The sequence below is a fragment of the Capra hircus genome, chromosome 17 (genome assembly GCF_001704415.2).
Source record: "Capra hircus breed San Clemente chromosome 17, ASM170441v1, whole genome shotgun sequence".
Lineage (NCBI taxonomy): Eukaryota > Metazoa > Chordata > Mammalia > Artiodactyla > Bovidae > Capra > Capra hircus.
In genome coordinates, this window is record NC_030824.1 from 18,654,029 (window position 1) to 18,670,580 (window position 16,552).

The following is a 16,552-nucleotide window of genomic DNA, read 5'->3' on the forward strand; positions in this document are numbered from 1 at the left end:
TTTGCCAACAAAGATCCATCTAGTTAAACCTATGGTTTTTCCAGTAGTCATATATGGATGTGAGAGTTGGACTATAAAGAAAGCTGAGCACTGAAGAACTGATGCTTTTGAACTGTGGTGTTGGAGTAGACTCTTGAGAGTCCCTTGGACAGCACGAAGATCAGTCAATCCTAAAGGAAATCAGTCCTGAAGGACTGATGCTGAAGCTGAAACTCCAATACTTGGGCGACCTGATGCGAAGAACTGACTCACTGGAAAAGACCCTGATGCTGGGAAAGATTGAAGGCGGGAGGAGAATGGGAAGACAGAGGATGAGACGGTTGGATGGCATCACTGACTGGATGGACATACATGAGTTTGAACAAGCTCGAGGAGTTGGTGATGGACAGGGAAGCCTGGCGTGCTGCAGTTCATGGGGTCGCAAAGAGTCAGACAGGACTGAGCGACTGAACTGGAGTAAACTGAAGACAGAGTTGCGTGTACTGTGATTGGGTCTCCGCGAGGTTGCGGGGCACGCTCTATCAAACAGAAACATACTCATCTCACACTTGGCTGTGCAGAACTTGAACCTGGTTGCGCGGGCTGTGGCCACAACCGACCACACCCTATTTCCCCCCTCACACCTGAATCCTTGAGGAGAGCCACCGGAAGTCTCGCCGGACGGAGCCCCTCTCTTGGAGACACTCTATGGGGCACTCCGCCGCGAATCCTAAGAAACCGGGGCGTAGGCATCGGGAGCGCCGGACAGGGACCGGGATGAATGCTAAACCCAAGCTCAGACGCACAAAACTGGAGCTCGGTTGGAACAAAATCGGACCCCAAGGCGCCAACTCTCCTCGTGACGTCAGCTGGCCCGCTAAAAGCTCCTAGCAGAAAAAGGAGGCAGCGCGTTTAAGCCGAAGGTCTTGGAATTCCGTGAAGGTATGACTCAGGTTCACCTATCTGTAAAGAGGATGATTAATCCCCGCCTCGTGGATGGAGAAACTGTGAAGCAGCGGCCCATTAGGCTGGCGTGCTCTTAGCCGACGCTGCCAGTCTCATTCCTGCCTGGAAGTATCTTTCTGCACCGCAGACCGTTTCCTGGGGCGGAGTCTTCGTTCTTTTCTGAACATGGGAATTTAGAACGGACCCTTAACCGCTGGTTCCAAACAGCGCCCGTGCCCGGCTGGGGGCGTACCCGGAAGTGTTCCTACGGTAGCCGGCGGGGCAGTGCAACGCTTCTCACCATGGGGACCGCAGCGGTTCCCCGGCGCTTCTGCCGCTGCGCTTGCTTTTGCTCAGAGAACTTGTACGTGGCGCGCTACGGGCTGCACGTGCGCTTCCGGAGCGAACAGCAGCTGCGCCAGGACTACGAGCCCGTGAGTGGCCTCTATTGGCTCTGCGGGAAAACGAGCTGGGAGCGGTGGTGGAGGAGGGACCTCAGTCCCCGGGGTCGTTTACTTTGCCTTTGGCCCACTCAGATCGGACGAGAAGATTGACTTAACCTCTAGCTGCCTCTCTTATTTCCCACCTCAAATGGCGATCATGATATCGCTTTAGTGAGACTGTCGTTAGAAATCAGTGAATGAACTACATGTAAAGTGCTCAGGGCAGGGCCTGGCTGAGTACTCTCTGTTATTAACAAGAGCCGCTGCTGTGTGCTTAACGTGCTAATCACATTTCATTTTTATGATGATCCTGTGATCGGATCATCTTCATTTCAAGGTGGAGAAGCTGAGGCTCAGAGACCTTAAGAGACTTGCCCCAGGTCACACCCTCACGCTTACTGGTTTTTCTGCTCTCAGATCCTGCGCAGCAGAGGCTGTGTCAGCCCTAAAGACTTCCAGCAGCTGTTGGGAGAGGTAACACACCCCACCCTCCACTGCCTCCTCTGCACCCAGCCCGGCCCTTCCTGTTTAGATTTGGGTCTGCAGCTTGAGGGGTCTCCCAGCCTCAGGTCTGCCAGTGTCTGATCCCAGAAGGGCTCCTTTGACCTCCCCTTACCTCCTTCCTGTCCCTACTTACCACAGCACCTGGGTGCCGGCACCAGGAAAAGAGAAAGCAGGGAAAATGCCAAGTTGTCTGCTTTGTGCTCTTTTGAGATGAGAAACTTGCACTGAAGGGGAGGAGTCACCTACTCAAGGTTTCACACCAGGTGCCACCTGGCTCCTGACTCTTCATTCTCCCCTCCACACCACTTCTGCCACTGCTGCTTGTCTCCCATGGTGGGGTGGTGTTAAGTGTCGAGAAGCTTCCTAGGACAGCCATCTGCAGCCTCTGGAACACAAGACTTAACCAGGACTCTGTTTCTCCTCCTTGGTTGGGCCTAGCTGGTGAAGGTGCAGCGATGGGTCTCAATCCAGCCAAACTGGTGCAGCCCTCAGTGGGATGGGCCCCCTTCTGGAAGGAATCCCCTTCAGCTAACGGTTTAACACCTGCCATTTACCCTGGCAGAGCCAGGAACATAGGAAGACTGGGCTTCCAGCTCTGGCCTTTCCTTGAGCTTCCTGAGCCTCAGTTTCCTCATCTGTACAATGGCCTTGGGAGGGATGGGAGGCCCCATTCTGGTAACCAGGCCCTGTGTCACCCCAGCTTGAGCAGGAGGTGGAGCGGCGGCGGCGGCTGGGGCCGGAGTCGGCTGCCAGGAAAGCCCTCATTGCCAGCTCCTACCGCCCAGCGCGGCCAGAGGTCTACAACTTGCTGCAGGTACCTGGCAGGGGGCAGGTTACTGGAAGGAGGTGGAGGCATCCGGGCCTGGGGGCTGTCTGCCCCATGGCTGGTGTGTTCTGCCCCCAGGAGGCCACTTTGGCCCCCGAATTTCTGGCTGCAGCTGAATACAGTGCATCGTCAGGCGCAGACCTTAAGGGCCTTCTTCAGCGGCTGGAGACAGTGTCAGGTGAGGTCTTGGCCTGCTACTTGGCAGGACTGGGGGTGGCAGACGGGGGTCCCTTCACCCACCATATCTGCCTCTAAAAGTCAAACCAGCAGGAGTGAGAAGAGGGATAGGATGGAACTGTCAGGAGGAGGGCATCTGTATTCACTTACTTGCACATGCATCCACCACAGTGATCAGTAATTCAGTGCTATGCACCAGGCACAAGCCAGCCGGCATCCTCAAACTGGGGTGACTGAAGACGTTAATGAGGGGATGGTTGAGACAAGTGTGGGCTCGGGTCAGCAAGGGATGGTGAGAGACCTGCCCCAGGGTTAGCAGTGGGGGTGGGAATGGGGAGCAGTTCCCCATCCTGAGACCTGAAGGACAGGGCAAGAGTGAAGTCTCCCAAACCTGCCAGGACCTGGAGCTGGTGGGGAGGGGTGGCCAGCCAGGATGCACATCTGAATTTGGGGGTCAGACCTCAGGGCAGGGTGAGGATCTAGGGATGAGTGGTGCGGAGGGGTCCAAGAATAGGCACCCTTGCCGCACACGTTATGTCATTTGATCATCACAAGAGCCCATTTAATCATCACAAGGTGAGTACTCACGTCATCCCCATTCTACAGATGAGGAGACTGAGGCTGGGGGAAGGGAAGAGGTTAGATCCCGGCTAACCAACCATTGCTCCCTCTCCCTCCACAGAGGAGAAGCGAATTTACCGGCTGCCGGTGTTCACAGCGCCCTTCTGCCAGGCCCTGCTGGAGGAGCTGGAGCACTTCGAGCAGTCAGACATGCCCAAGGGAAGACCCAACACCATGAACAACTATGGGGTGGGTGAGGCTCCACCCCGCCAGCACAAGGAGGCAGGGACCTCCGTCTGGGGAGACGTGTTCCCAGCGCAGACCTCCTCCAAGCCTTGGTCTCACCATCTGTAAGATGAAATCAGGCAGTATTATTATGAAGTTAAGCAGGTTGATGATGTCTGCACAGCACTCAGCACTGTCCTTAGTGAGGGACGCCCCCAGGGACCCAGGGACAGGCCTTACCAGCTTCCCTGCTAATTCTGAGCTCCCCCACCCCCAGGTGTTGCTACATGAGCTAGGCCTGGATGAACCGCTCGTAACACCACTGCGGGAGCGCTTCCTCCAGCCGCTGATGGCCCTGCTGTATCCAGACTGTGGCGGGGGCTGGCTAGACAGCCACCGGGCCTTTGTGGTCAAATACGCACCCGGCCAAGACCGCGAGCTGGGCTGCCACTACGATAACGCCGAGCTCACCCTCAATGTGTCCCTGGGCAAGGCCTTCACAGGGGGTGCCCTCTACTTTGGGGATCTCTTCCAGGTTAGTGTGTGTAACCCGTGGGGCCGGGCCAGAGCCACTGTGAGTACCCAGGCCTGAGCTCCACTGTCCACAGGTGCCTTCAACCCTGGCCAAGCCCTTGGAGGTGGAGCACGTGGTGGGCCAGGGCCTCCTGCACCGTGGGGGCCAGCTGCACGGGGCCCGGCCCCTGGGCACCGGTGAGCGCTGGAACCTGGTCGTCTGGCTCCGGGCCTCAGCCGTGCGCAACCGCCTCTGCCCTATGTGCTGCCGCAAGCCTGACCTGGTGGACGACGAGGGCTTCGGTGATGGCTTCACCCGCGAGGAGCCCGCCACGGTGGATGTGTGTGCCCTAACTTGAGCTTGGCCAGGGCCAGTGTGGCGGGCAAGGACAGAAATAAACACCCTGCAGCCCTCAGCACTTCTTGATTCAAGAGGACACACAGGCTTCTGGGTCATTCTTTCAGCAGACAGGCTGGCTTAGGTCAGGCTTGTAGACCAGAGCCTGAGACAGGAATTCCTGTGCACGTGGTTTAAGGAGGGAGTGCTCCAGGGAGGAGCAGGATAGGGCAGGAAGGAGCTGGATCAGGATGGTTTGACACAGCATCCAGTTTCAGCCCAATCCCACAGGGCTTTCTGGAGCATGAATTGAAGCACAGTTTGCCCCCAACAGCAGTTATTGGCTATGGGGTGTTTCAGGGTATGGAGTGGGTGAGTAATTTCCCAAACATCCACCTCCAGGGCAGCATGGTTCCCAGTGGCCAAGGAAATCTTCCAGAGCAGGGTCCAGGTGTGGGGTGTCAGCAGCAGACACCATGGCTAAGGTCGAGTGCACATGTCTTCTAAGGGGATTTGGGTGGGTCACCTCCATCTTCTGGATGGTATGGAGGGGTTACTGCAGAAAGATTAGAAGCAGGAACTTGGAGCCAGACTGCCTGGATTCAAATTCTGATTCAGCCACTTCCAGTTGTAACTGGGTAAGCCACCTGCCTCTCTCTGCCTTAGTCTTTTTTCCTGGAAAGTACCTATGTCCTAGAGCTGTTTTGAGGATCAAATGACTTCCATTTATAAAGCAATTTACAACAGTCCTCTGGGTTTGCTGCTGTCATTACTATCAAAGAGTTTGCAACTCGGTGGCCCCAAGACTGGAGGAGGCATGCAGCGATGCTATGTTTGGGAGAGTTTTCCATGTTGAAATCTTGAGTTTGGGCTCCCCTGGCAAAGTGGGAAGATCTGGAAATATCCGGCCCCAGTCCACACTGCAGAAACCAGGGAGACCAGACTCTCGAGGCCTGTGGTACACTCCCTCACAGGGGTCCCTCATAGGTTGCTGTGAACTTTCCGGTTTCTATGGATGTCTGAGTTTGTGACCTCTGTATTACTGAATGCAGACATCGGAAAGACCAAGGTTCTGGAGCTCACGGCCTGCTGGTGTGGACATGTCCGCAGAAAATCCACAGTGGCCTCCTCCCCTGGGCTTCACAGGGACTGGGGCAGCTGCAGGCCGACCGAATAGGCTAAAGATGGGAGAGGGCATAGCTGCGGCAAACGGCTTGTGAGCTCTGGGACTGGCACCAAGCTGGCGAGCAGGTCTCTCGTCCGGGAGCTCCCCCTAGAGGCGGGAGCCTGGAGCCCCAGCTCGCCTCTCTGGGAGGTGAGCGCGCCAGACTCGGTTTCTTGGGCTGCCCCACAGACGGAACCTGGGGCTTCAGAACTAAAGGCAGCAGCGCCTGGCTTCGCGGCCGGACAGCCTCCCAGTGCACCGCCCTGGGCCGGAAGTCACCCAGCCGTTGCTTCCTCACTCGAAGGCGTGGTGCAGGGTTGGCGGTCCCGCCGGATGGGCGGTTGAAGAGGGAGCAGAGCAACCCCGGGGACTTTCTTTGAGGCGGCAAGGCCGCGGAGGGCGCGGGGTGAAGGGTAGGTGCACGTGGAAAGGGAAGAGGAACCCACCTGGCATCTGAGGCGCGCGGCCGTTCCTAGAGGCGCCTGAGCTGCGCGCGCAGCCGTGAAGCGTCCGCGTGGGGGCGGACCCTTAAAGGGGCCGCAGCGGAGGTGCCGGGAGTCCGCGGAGAACTTGGGTTACCCGGCGTTGGGGGCGGGTGAGGATCGCAAGGTTGCTCCAACTCCCCCTCAATAACGCTGCCCCGGGTAGTGATGGGTGCCAGGCCCCAGAAGACCAGGCCGAATCTGGTCGACTCGGCCAGAGTAGAGCCTCCCTGGGAACCCAGTCTGCGGGCCGGCCCCGTGATCGATCCCGGGTTTAAGTGTGCCTTCGTGTCTGCAGTTCGCGGCGCTATGGCTCACGTCGGCTCCCGCAAGCGCTCTAGGAGTCGCAGCCGTTCCCGGGGGCGAGGGTCGGAAAAAAAAAGGAAGAAGAGCAGTAAGGACGCCCGGAGGAGCTGCTCGGCTTCGAGATCCCAAAGCCGCAAGGCCAGCATCATCTCCTCTGGGGCTGAGGGTGAGGACCAGAGGGAATGGGAAAGGGATGAGGGAACTTCAGGGAGGAAGTTGCAGACAGTCGGGAGGGCTTCTCCAGACTGACTTTGGGAAAATCGCAGGGAGCACTATTCAGAGGGACACAAGAGTGTCCTCGCTATCTGGAATGAAAGACGCTCAGAATCCTCAGAATCCAGGGGCTGGGCCAACCCATTGAATATGGAGTGAAGCGAGCACTTTATCATAATTTTGGTGTAGCAGGGCCTAAGATGTGGGTGCTGGCCACCTTGCTCCTGGGCAGACAGTGACTGCGGCGTCGAGAAAGTGCCTCTCCACAGCGTGCTGAAGCCCTGCCAGGAGGTAGTCAGCCTGAGCCTGCTATAGGCCAGAGCAAGGGGACGAAGGTTTACTTCTTCCCCTCCTGGCCTTCCAGCCTCACCTTCTCCCTGCATCACAGAGAGAAGCAAGCACAAGGCCCGGAGGAGACCACGATCCAGCTCCTCCTCCTCTTCTTCCAGTTCTTCTAGCTCCTCTTCCTCTTCGTCCTCCTCCTCTTCCTCCAGCGATGGCCGGAAGAAGCGGGGGAAGCACAAGGACAAGAAGAGGAAGAAGAAGAAGAAAAGGAAGAAGAAGCTGAAGAAGAGAGGCAAGGAGAAGGCCAGAATGCAGCAGGCTGAGGCTCTGCCCGGACCCTCGCTGGACCAGTGGCACAGAGCAGCCAAGGAGGAAGAGGATGGCCCAGGTACTGCGCTGCCTGCTGTGCAGGGTGGGGAGGGTCCCCTCCCTGAGGCTCTGCCACCACCTCCCTGCCATCTTACCTTCCAGTCCTGACGGACGAGCAGAAGTCCCGCATCCAGGCCATGAAGCCCATGACCAAGGAGGAGTGGGATGCCCGGCAGAGTGTCATCCGCAAGGTGGTGGACCCGGAGACAGGACGCACCAGGTGGGGCGCGCTGGCCCCAGACTGCACTTTCAGGAGGAGGGATGGGGGTTGCTGCTGCTCTAAACAGGCTGACGACCAGGGGAAAAGTCCCTTGTTGATGAGACTTCTCAGGCCATTGCTCCCTATTGGCTGGAGTAGGCAATTGCAGGGGCTGGAAGGGCCTTGAGGGAGGGTCTTCAAAGAGCCACAGCTGGCCTGTCTGATGGCAGAGCTACCCTCTGTCCTCATCTCTGTGGCAAGGGAGGGAGGTAAGAAGGAAGGAGTGGGAGTGGCCAGCAGGGTGTGGCAGCCAGCTCAAGGTGGTGGTGGGGCCTGGGCCTGGCACCCCTCTGCCGGGTGCTTCTGGTTCTGGTGCTCTGGCCTTTCAGTTAAGAGGCTCAGCCTGCCCACTCCCATCCCCAGGCTCATTAAGGGAGACGGCGAGGTCTTAGAGGAAATTGTCACCAAGGAACGACACAGAGAGATCAATAAGGTGGGTGTCGCCCCCTTACCCAGGCCCACCCCCAGCTCTTCTTCTGACCTATCCCCTCCTGTGTGCTTTCTTCCCCAGCAAGCCACCCGAGGGGACGGCCTGGCCTTCCAGATGCGAGCAGGGCTCCTGCCCTGAGGCCCCCGTGGCCCCCATCCAAGGCCTGCTACACATGGTGTTGGCACGACCTGGAGGCTGGCCTCAGGGTGGACAGTGGGGAGCCCGCTGGGTGTTCTTTCTCCTGCAGACCAGCCTCTGGCCCAGCCTCCTCTGCAATGCAGGGAGTGGAGGTCGGGGGTCGCTGGCCAAGTCAGCTCCCCCATCTCCCGAAAGAGCGCACCTTCTCAGATATTAAATGTTCCCTGGTTGGAGATATCTTCTGTGGTGTTGCTTTTTGTGCTGAGGGGGAGGGAAGGAGACAACCCAACTTCAGGGCAAAAATAAGGACTCTGGGAGCTTTGGCGGGGGGCACACACCAGCTACTCTCGCGGTCCTCACCCTCAGGTCAGCCGGCCTGGACCAGAGCCCCACTCCACCCCAGCTGAATCCCAAACCCTCGGCTCTTAAGCTGATTTCCTCAGGCCTGGAGGGAGGTTGCTACCCTTGCTGTTAACTCTGCAGATAAGAGAGTCCTGCTGGCCTGGGAGGAGTCCTGGCCCAGCTCACAGGCTGTGTCCTCTGTGAGGCAGAGGCTGACAGCATCCATTTTCATCACTGGATTGCTGTGAGGACAGAGTGAGTTCATACCCAGGAAGGGGCTAGAAGGAAGCCCAGCAGAGAGAAGGCCCATGGGAGTGTGTTGGTATTGTGAGCACAGCTGACATTGTGTCCTGGGAAGGACTGCCTTTACCTCCTAGGGCAGGCTGCACCCCCCACCCAGCCCCCACCCCCAGTGCTCTGGTGGCCGGCGCAGTACTGAGACCCAGAAGGAGGCCTTCCTGCTTCTTTAATCAGTGTAACAGATGACAACACAGTACACAGAGCACACTCAGGCCCGATGGAGCAGGGACAGCAAGGGCGGGTGGGGATACGTCAGACACCGCTCACAGGCGGCCCAGACAGACCAGACAGACAGACGGGTTGACACGTGAAGGCTGCGACGTGGCAGGTGGGCAGGCAGGCGGTGCAGACCGAGCTGGGAAGGGGGCATGGGGTCTCTGCAGAATCCCTCTTTAGAAATCAAAGAGAAGGCAGGTGGTGGGGTCTGGGAGTGGCGGGCTGAGGCTCAGTCCTGGGGGTGGGGGGGCTGGGACTAAGGCTTCTACTCTAACAGGCCTGGGGTGGGGTGGCAGTCAGCAAGGCCTGCCTCACCCTTTGGTTATGACTGGTCGGGCCTGAGCCCTGCAGCTCAGCACCCAATGCTGTAAACATTTTTGGTATTTTAAAGGACTCTGTCCTCCCTCTCTTAGTTTCTGAAAAACTGGTGCTTCCTTAAGAGGATAATGTGCCAAGAGGAATCTGAAGGGAGGCAGGAAGCCGACCTGGATATAGAAGAGAGACGTCCACGGGGAGGGTGGGCTGCCCACCTCACCATCTATGGCTGAGGGCCGCTGGGAGAGGCCCAGACTATTGCTGTTGTCCTTGGCATGGCTGGCAGCTGGGTAGGCAGGCGGGGAGCTCGGAGCTGTGGGGCAGCGGCCCACTGGGAGAGGCCGAGCTCACTGCCCACCCAGCCTCCTGGGGCTGGTGGCCTCCAGGCCTTTATTGCAGGCGGGCCGAGACTCTTGCAGGTGCTCCTCCATCCGGATGGCTGCTCACCGAGGCGACAGGCGAGATGGGGTGAGGTGGGACCGACAGGAGGAGGCACTGGCCACGGGGCCCCTGGCTGGGGCTGTGATTGTCGGGCCAAGTGTTTCCCGCTGGGAGCAGGGGGTTAGATATTGCACTTTCACTGCAACAGTTACATTAAAACTTGGTCCATAAAATAATCGTCGCTTTATACATAATGCCGGAAACAACAAAAAGCTACATCTTAAATATTAATAAATCCTGAAGGTCCCATCCCTCCAGACATTTTTCTCTGCACAAAATAAATAGCTTTCACTCTGTACAGACCCACTTTTGCAGAACATTTACATGACCCTTTGGCTGTACATATCTACACACGGGAAAATGTTAACATCCGTCTGCGTGCCTCACCATCCCAGCCCGTGAGGCCCCGAGGCTGTATCCAGGTTGGCAGCCGCTTCTCACAGAAGGAGCCTGGATGTTGGACGGCTGGCTAAGGCCTGGCAGGCTCCCCTGTCATGAAGGGGGTGGAGGAGCAGCAGAGGGGCCGCCTGGAGCCAAGGCCACAACTGAGATCGCAGTCAGTTCTGGGGAGGGAGGGCTGATACTCAGACCCAGCGCACAGGACAGCATGGTCCTTACCAGGTGGGAAATGTAGTCATGGCTGCCTGCCCTTAAGCTAACTAAGCGAGTTGTGGCTTCTTAGATTCGGCATCGAAACGGAATTGGCATTAAAAAAAAAAAAAAAAAACAACTAAGGGTGTGCCCCATTCACCCCAGAGTAGAAATTCTGTGGAATTAACGGGGCTCGGGTGAGGCAGAGAGGCCACGCCCCGCTGCCTGGGCAGCGGACAGGGCCCTGGGACCCAGAACCAGGCTGGACTCCGTCACAGTGCTGGGTGTTTTCATGTGGAGGGGCTGCGTTTGGTACAGAAAGAGTTAAGAAAAGGAAGCAGCCAAGGATTGCTCTTTTAAAAAAACCTCATAGAAATCAGATTGGAGAAGTAGAAAGGTGTAGAAACGCGGAAGGGAGGGCCGAGGCGTGGAGCCTTGGCTGATGGCAGGCGAGAAGAGGCCAGGCCTGTCCAGGCCCCGCAGCCCCAGGCGAGGCTTCTCAGGAGCCACTTGGCTTCACCGACTGACCTGGCAGCCTGACCTGTGCCCAGGGCAGAGATGGCTCCAGGCCCACAGCTGAACTGGGCTCCAGATGGGGCAGGTGGAAGAGGCTGGGGTCTGGGGCTGCCATGGGTTCATGGGCCAGGCAGGGCGGCAGAAATTATGATATGGCCTTTCTCTCCTATTTGTACAAGGATTCTCCGCCCTGGAGCCTTCTGTGAGGCGGCAGGTCTTGGATGGGCAAACGTTGAATTTTCATGCATGTCCATTAGTCTGTGGCCATAGGAGATGGTGATGAATCTCCACGCTCAAAAATCAGTGCAAAACCAGTGAGGTCAAACAGTTGAGTAACTCGAGTCAACAAGAAGCAGGCTGTCCCCCTGTTGCAGCTGCTACCAAGTGGGAGGGGACCTGGGGGTCAGGGCGAGCAAATGGATGGGAGGTGCCCAGGCCTGGCATCAGAATGCGGGGACGTCAATGCAGGGCAAGCGTCCAGGAGCGCCTTCTGGCCAGTCCACGTTGGGAGTCCTGGTCCCCGGGTCTTCCCAGGGATGGTCGTCCTGCCAACTTCCACGACTAGCTGGAACCCCGCAAACCCTAAAGTGTGAGGTTGGGTTGGGAGGGCTGTGTCTGGCACAGCCCGTGTCCTCTGCCGGGCCCTGGGACGAGCTTTGCCCCAGCCGACCGTAAGTGCCCAGGCCAGGCCTCCTGGCAGGGCGGGCCGCCCTGGCCTAGCACCATGGAGACCACAGCGCCTCACTCCCGGTGCCCTACTTGGGGCCCGCGGCTGCGCCGGGCTCTGGCCGGCCGGCCAAGGTGCGGCCCCAGCAGCCGGCCGCCATGCTCATGCTGCGCTGTCCCCGCTGCTCGCTGTCCGCCTGGCTCTGTGTCCGCTCGTGCGGCCGGGGGCCGGGGCCGCTGGGCTGGGCCGAAATGGTGCGGAGCAGGTGGTTCCGGGAGCGCAGGAAGTCGCCTTGGCCCGGCAGGCCGAAGCTGCCCTTGCGCAGCGCCATGCGGGTGGCCGCGTTGCGGGCTGGCCGCGCCCGGTGGTTGTACTTGAGCTGGGCCAAGTGGGCCGCGTAGCCGTCGGTGATGAACTGCGGGTGAGGGCAGCAGGAAGCACGGCGGTCAGGGGGCGGGGCTCCGTGTTGGCCCGGCAGTCGGTAGGCGGGGCGCCCAGGGCGGCGAGGCAGTCGGGAGGCGGGGCTCCGGGGGTGGCCCGGGGTGGGGGCGGGGCTCCGGGGTGGCCCGGCACTGGGGGGCGGGGCTCCCAGGGCGGCGCGGCAGTCGGGGGCGGGGCTGCCCGCCTGCCCCGCCCACCTGAACGCCGCTCACCTGGCACTGCTGCTGCAGCTTCTTGGTGGGCCGGCCCACGATGTAGATCTGCATGGGGGACAGGCTGATGGAGCTGTAGACCGCCACGTCCTTGGTGGAGCCGTAGGCCGCGTGCACCCGCAGGTGCAGCTGTGGGCGAGATCGGTGTGGGCGCAGGCTCAGCCCTTCCGCCCCCACCCCAACCCCCACCCCGCTCCTTTCCACCCGGGGACCCACCTCGGAGATGAGCAGCTTCAGGAAGTTGGCCTTGTGCCGCAGCGGGTCGTGCACCAGGCCGTCACAGAAGGACACCACGCCGTGGGGGAAGTTGTGCTGAGCCAACCACGCTACCACCCGCTGCTTCTGCATGTCAGGCCGGCCAGTCACGTAGATGATGAGGTAGCCCAGGTCCTGCCAGTGCCTGGGGGCGAGGGGCAGGCCTGGGTGTCCCACGGCCTCAGTGTCTTCCCTCTGGGGCTTCCTGGTCTCCTTGCCCAGCCAGCCCCACTAGTGGGCACAGGCTTCAACAGTAACAGCCCCAGCACGGTGCTCACTGCTCGGCTCTCACAATCCCCACTCCCACCCTCTGCAGCAGGTGTAACTGGTCTTGTTAGGAAAAGCCCCGCTTCCCAGGTGAGGGAACTGAGCAAGAGATCCCAGCTGGGAAGTGGTGCTGCTGGACCCTCCAAGCCATAGGGTCGCTGCCCCCTGTCCTGGCTCTGGCACCCAAGACCATCCTCTCTCTGCCCAGCCCCGAGCTACCTGCCTTCGAGCCCACCCACTGCCCCTGGGGGCACTCACCGCACCACGTCCACAGCCCCAGCCCGCACTTTGGGGTCGCTGCCCATGATGGACACGCTGGCAGCGAAGGAGCCATCGATGCTGAAAACCACGAACTCCGTGCCCTTGGGCAGCACGGTGATGTAGCTGTCAGCAAACGTGTGGTCTCCCCTGGGAGGGGGTGGCTCGTCAGAACCCACTGGGACCCCCTCCTCCAGCCCCAGACGAGGTAGGCCCACCCACTCCTTCCTCCCAGCTCCTACCTGACCACCATCTTGATGGGGTAGACACCCACACCTAGGCGATGGGTCTCAGGGATGGTGTAGGAGACACGCCCACTGCTGTTGGTCACCAGCGTGTCCAGGTACAGCCACTCACCTGAGGGCGGCTGCATCATGATGTGGACGTCCACCTGGAGCCAGGCAGGCCGGTCATGGGTGGCCATGCCCCGACCTCCCCACCCCCAACTCTCCACCGCCCAGCCAGAGGGAGGTGGGGCTGGGTGGGGCTCCCACAGGCTCCCCAGGTCTTTACCTTCTCCCCGGTCAGGGTGACCATGTCCAGGGGCCCGTACATGAACCGGCCCGTCAAGACCTGTGGGCCATCCTCGTTGGCAACTGCGTCATTGATCCGGTGGTTGGCTGTCACATTCTGGGGGGGTGCAGGAGCAAGGTTGAGTCAGGGTTGGGGATGGAGGGGTGGCTGGGGTCTCCTGGGCTCAGCTCAAACTTCCCAGGGGCCTGGGGGTGATCATGGGCACAAAGTCAGATGGCCCAGGGTTCAAGTCCAGCTCAGCCACTGACCTACATGGCCTTGGTGTGAGTCCCCGTCTGTAAATGGGGGAGGATTTACACAGGATTTAATCCTCAGACTGTGAGGATTAAGTAAGACAGCACACATCTCTGGTGACTCAGTTTCCTCATCCTTAAAATGGGGTTTTCTCAGGAGGATTCAATAGGACAATAGCCCTGGGGCCGGGGCACCCAGAGGACCCCTCACCCGAAGCTTCACGTGGGTCCTCTTGCGCTGCCACTTCTCTCTCGGCTTCGAGGGGGTGAACACCGAGACCTCCTTGCCGTCCAGCTCCAAGATGCTGGAGTTGTCATGCCTCATGACCTGCGAGGGGACAGAGAGGGGTCACGGGGCAGACTCAAGCCTGGGACTTCCTGTTCTGTGGAGAGAGGCCAGCGGCCCTAGGGGCCCAACTAACCCTGTGAGGGTTTGGGGGACAAACCCCACTACCGTCCACCCTCTGGCCCCCCAGAATTCACATCTGTCCCATGAGGGTGTACATCCATTCACCCCGTCTCCACAGCTTCCTCTGCTGGAGCCAGAAAAGTGGGGTCCCCCACCTTCCTCATTTATGAAATGGGGCCGAGTCAGCTGCAGGGTCATTCAGGGCCTGAGAGGTGTCAGTGTATCTGGTAGGGGGACTCTGGGTACCTGTCTCAGCAGGAAGGAGACCACGTCCGTCGACTCCCAGTAGCTGGCGTGGAAGAGGTGGGGCAGGGCCACGGTGGGGAAGGCCGTCAGGGCGTCGGGGCAGTACAGGGCATAGTCGATCCGCTTCTGGCCCCACCACTTCGCAGCAACTGCCAAGAGGAGGGGACTGTGACTGGGCTGGGCCCCCGAGGGTCACCTGGCCCCTCAGGCCTGGCTCCGCCCAAAGACAAAACCCTCCTCTGACCAGGGAGCAGGACCACCACCAAAGCGAGTCTCCTTCTCCCAGGCTCAGCGACGGGAGCAGGCGAGAAGGCACAGGAGGCCAGGACAGCAGCAAGCGGCCCAAGTGCCCCAGGGAGGGGGAGTGGGGGCTGTGGCTCAGCAGGGAGGTGTGGAGTTAGAGGGGGAGGGGAAGAGCCCAGTGTGGAGGCAGGACTCCCTGGCCCTGGTCAACCCCTTGACGACCCCCGCCCTGGGCCTCATCACTGCCCTCTCCAGGCTTCCCCTGCACCCCTTGAATGCCCACCCCCTGCCCCCGAGGCCTCAAAACTGTGAAAGGCTCCCCAGAGCGGGAGTCTCAGTTCCTGGGCCTCAAAGCACAGGCCTGATACCCTCAGCCCCTGGCAGGCAGAGTATGAAGTGAGGGCCTTCAGTCAGACAGAGCCTGTGTGCATATGTGCAGGTGAATCCGGCTCCCCCTTGGGGCTGGGGGGCTGCCCCAAGTTTGCAGAGCGCTTCCCCAGTGGCTGGAGGCCGGAGGTGCACTGGTTCAGTGTCGGAGCTCTCTGCCTGCATAGGTAGGTGACGCCGGTCCTCACCCAGCCTCCGTCCATCCCACCCCCGGCTCCCAGCCCCCAGCTAATTCCAGCGGCTCCTGCCTCCTCCCTGGAAGTCAGGGTGCTCCCAGCCCAAGCTCCAGCTCCCTGGTTAGGTGTCAGCGGGGCCCTGGGGGTGAGATGTGTCTGGAAATTAAAGCATGACCCCAATTAGAGGAGGAGCATGTGTGCGCATGGAGGCCCGTGGTGCCCGGTACCTTCACGGATGTCCAAGTCGGGGAGGCGAGGGGCCCTCTCCCGTTTGCCCAGGGTGGAGGGGGCTGGATGGGGGAGGGCAAGTAGGGACAGGCGCCTGATGCTGGGGGTGTGGCTGAGTGGAGCTGGGGCCTCTGAGGAGCAAGAACAACGGGAGGGGCTCAGCCATGCTGGGGCTACCACGCCAGCCAGCCTTAGCCTAGACCCTCTGCTCTGACAGGCGGCTAGGGAGCCAGTCACGTGGCAGGGAGGCCGGCAGGGGTTGCTGGCCCCGGCAAGAGTGAGAGGGGATGGTCCAGACTCTGCTTCCAGCTGCTAAGCAGATGGAAGGAACCAAGGAGACCGGGGTGATCCACCCTCTGGGGTGGCAAGAGGGGCCGCGCACAGGAGACCTCGCTTCCCTGGCTCCCCTGGGCCATCCCTCCAGCTTCTCCAGAAATGGCCCCCAGCTGTCTCCCTCAAGGAACATCTGCCCCACTGGGGCTAGGACCCCTCCTCGCAGACCCATCACCCTGCAGCTGAGGCAGCACCACCGATCTCCTACCAGCTGGACTTGGCTCCCCACTCAGGGCCACCCCTTTCATATGCTCCTTCCTTCCACAGTTCTCGATGGACACTGGGGCTGGATCACTCTTCACTGTGGGGCCATCCTGAGCATCATAAGGTGTTTAGCAGGTCTCTACCCACCAGATGCCAGTGGCACCCACCCCAGTAGTCTCCAACTGTCCTCTGGGGGGCATAATGGGCCCGGTTGACACCAGCTGCAACAGGACAGAGCCCCCAGCTCTGATGGGTGGGTAGCGCTGCTGCACTCACTCTGGGCGATGCCAGATGCCGTGTAGCTCTCAGCCATGCCTGACACCTGGCTGGCGATGCTGATCTCGCTGGCCCGGCGGAAACCTCGGGTGCTGGGGGCTGAGCCGGGTGAGGAGGGGGCCGCGTGCTCTTGGAAGACCGTGTTGTGGGCCTGGAGTGCCTCTGCTGCAGGTGGACAGGGACCAGAGACCAGGGGTAAGGAGGCCTTGCCCAGCCTGGCCCCGAGACCCCCGAGCAGGGGTGCTCGGTGTGTGCCAGGGCTGGGGCAGGCCAGCGCGGCAGCTGTGCCAGGCAAGGCCAACACC

The 16,552-nt window shown here is 60.2% G+C and overlaps 3 protein-coding genes across 10 annotated transcripts in view; 2 read left to right on the forward strand and 1 right to left on the reverse strand.

The window, feature by feature from the left end:
* OGFOD2 (2-oxoglutarate and iron dependent oxygenase domain containing 2) lies at positions 437 to 5,259 on the forward strand. The gene is made up of 7 exons (XM_018061341.1): positions 437 to 1,358; positions 1,785 to 1,841; positions 2,572 to 2,685; positions 2,776 to 2,875; positions 3,557 to 3,684; positions 3,938 to 4,195; positions 4,269 to 5,259. Exons 1-7 carry the CDS (start codon positions 1,227 to 1,229, stop codon positions 4,530 to 4,532), a joined length of 1,053 nt encoding a protein of 350 aa, XP_017916830.1. The 5' UTR covers positions 437 to 1,226; the 3' UTR covers positions 4,533 to 5,259.
* On the forward strand, positions 5,928 to 8,396 carry ARL6IP4 (ADP ribosylation factor like GTPase 6 interacting protein 4). 5 transcript variants are annotated; one of them, XM_018061345.1, is made up of 6 exons: positions 5,929 to 6,088; positions 6,456 to 6,629; positions 7,041 to 7,349; positions 7,433 to 7,550; positions 7,953 to 8,022; positions 8,101 to 8,396. In XM_018061345.1, the coding sequence occupies exons 2-6, from the start codon at positions 6,467 to 6,469 to the stop codon at positions 8,155 to 8,157; spliced, it is 717 nt and encodes a 238-aa protein (XP_017916834.1). In that variant the 5' UTR covers positions 5,929 to 6,088; positions 6,456 to 6,466; the 3' UTR covers positions 8,158 to 8,396. The 5 variants fall into 5 exon arrangements, with proteins under 5 accessions (XP_017916832.1, XP_017916834.1, XP_017916833.1 ...); XM_018061346.1 differs by having other exon boundaries at positions 5,930 to 6,088; positions 7,065 to 7,349; XM_018061343.1 differs by having other exon boundaries at positions 5,928 to 6,088; positions 7,953 to 8,395.
* PITPNM2 (phosphatidylinositol transfer protein membrane associated 2) overlaps positions 8,948 to 16,552 on the reverse strand; it is a 158,666-nt gene continuing 151,061 nt past the window's right edge. For 3 of the 4 annotated variants that reach the window (XM_018061340.1, XM_018061337.1, XM_018061338.1), the window contains 10 exons: positions 16,248 to 16,412; positions 15,434 to 15,565; positions 14,401 to 14,549; positions 13,957 to 14,073; positions 13,492 to 13,608; positions 13,221 to 13,369; positions 12,979 to 13,128; positions 12,415 to 12,598; positions 12,199 to 12,327; positions 8,948 to 11,960 (listed from right to left, as the gene is read on the reverse strand). In XM_018061340.1, coding sequence (XP_017916829.1) covers positions 11,634 to 11,960; positions 12,199 to 12,327; positions 12,415 to 12,598; positions 12,979 to 13,128; positions 13,221 to 13,369; positions 13,492 to 13,608; positions 13,957 to 14,073; positions 14,401 to 14,549; positions 15,434 to 15,565; positions 16,248 to 16,412 — 1,619 coding nt within the window. In that variant the 3' untranslated portion in view covers positions 8,948 to 11,633. The remainder of the gene's footprint in view (positions 11,961 to 12,198; positions 12,328 to 12,414; positions 12,599 to 12,978; positions 13,129 to 13,220; positions 13,370 to 13,491; positions 13,609 to 13,956; positions 14,074 to 14,400; positions 14,550 to 15,433; positions 15,566 to 16,247; positions 16,413 to 16,552) is intronic. The other variant, XM_018061339.1, reaches the window with a different exon arrangement.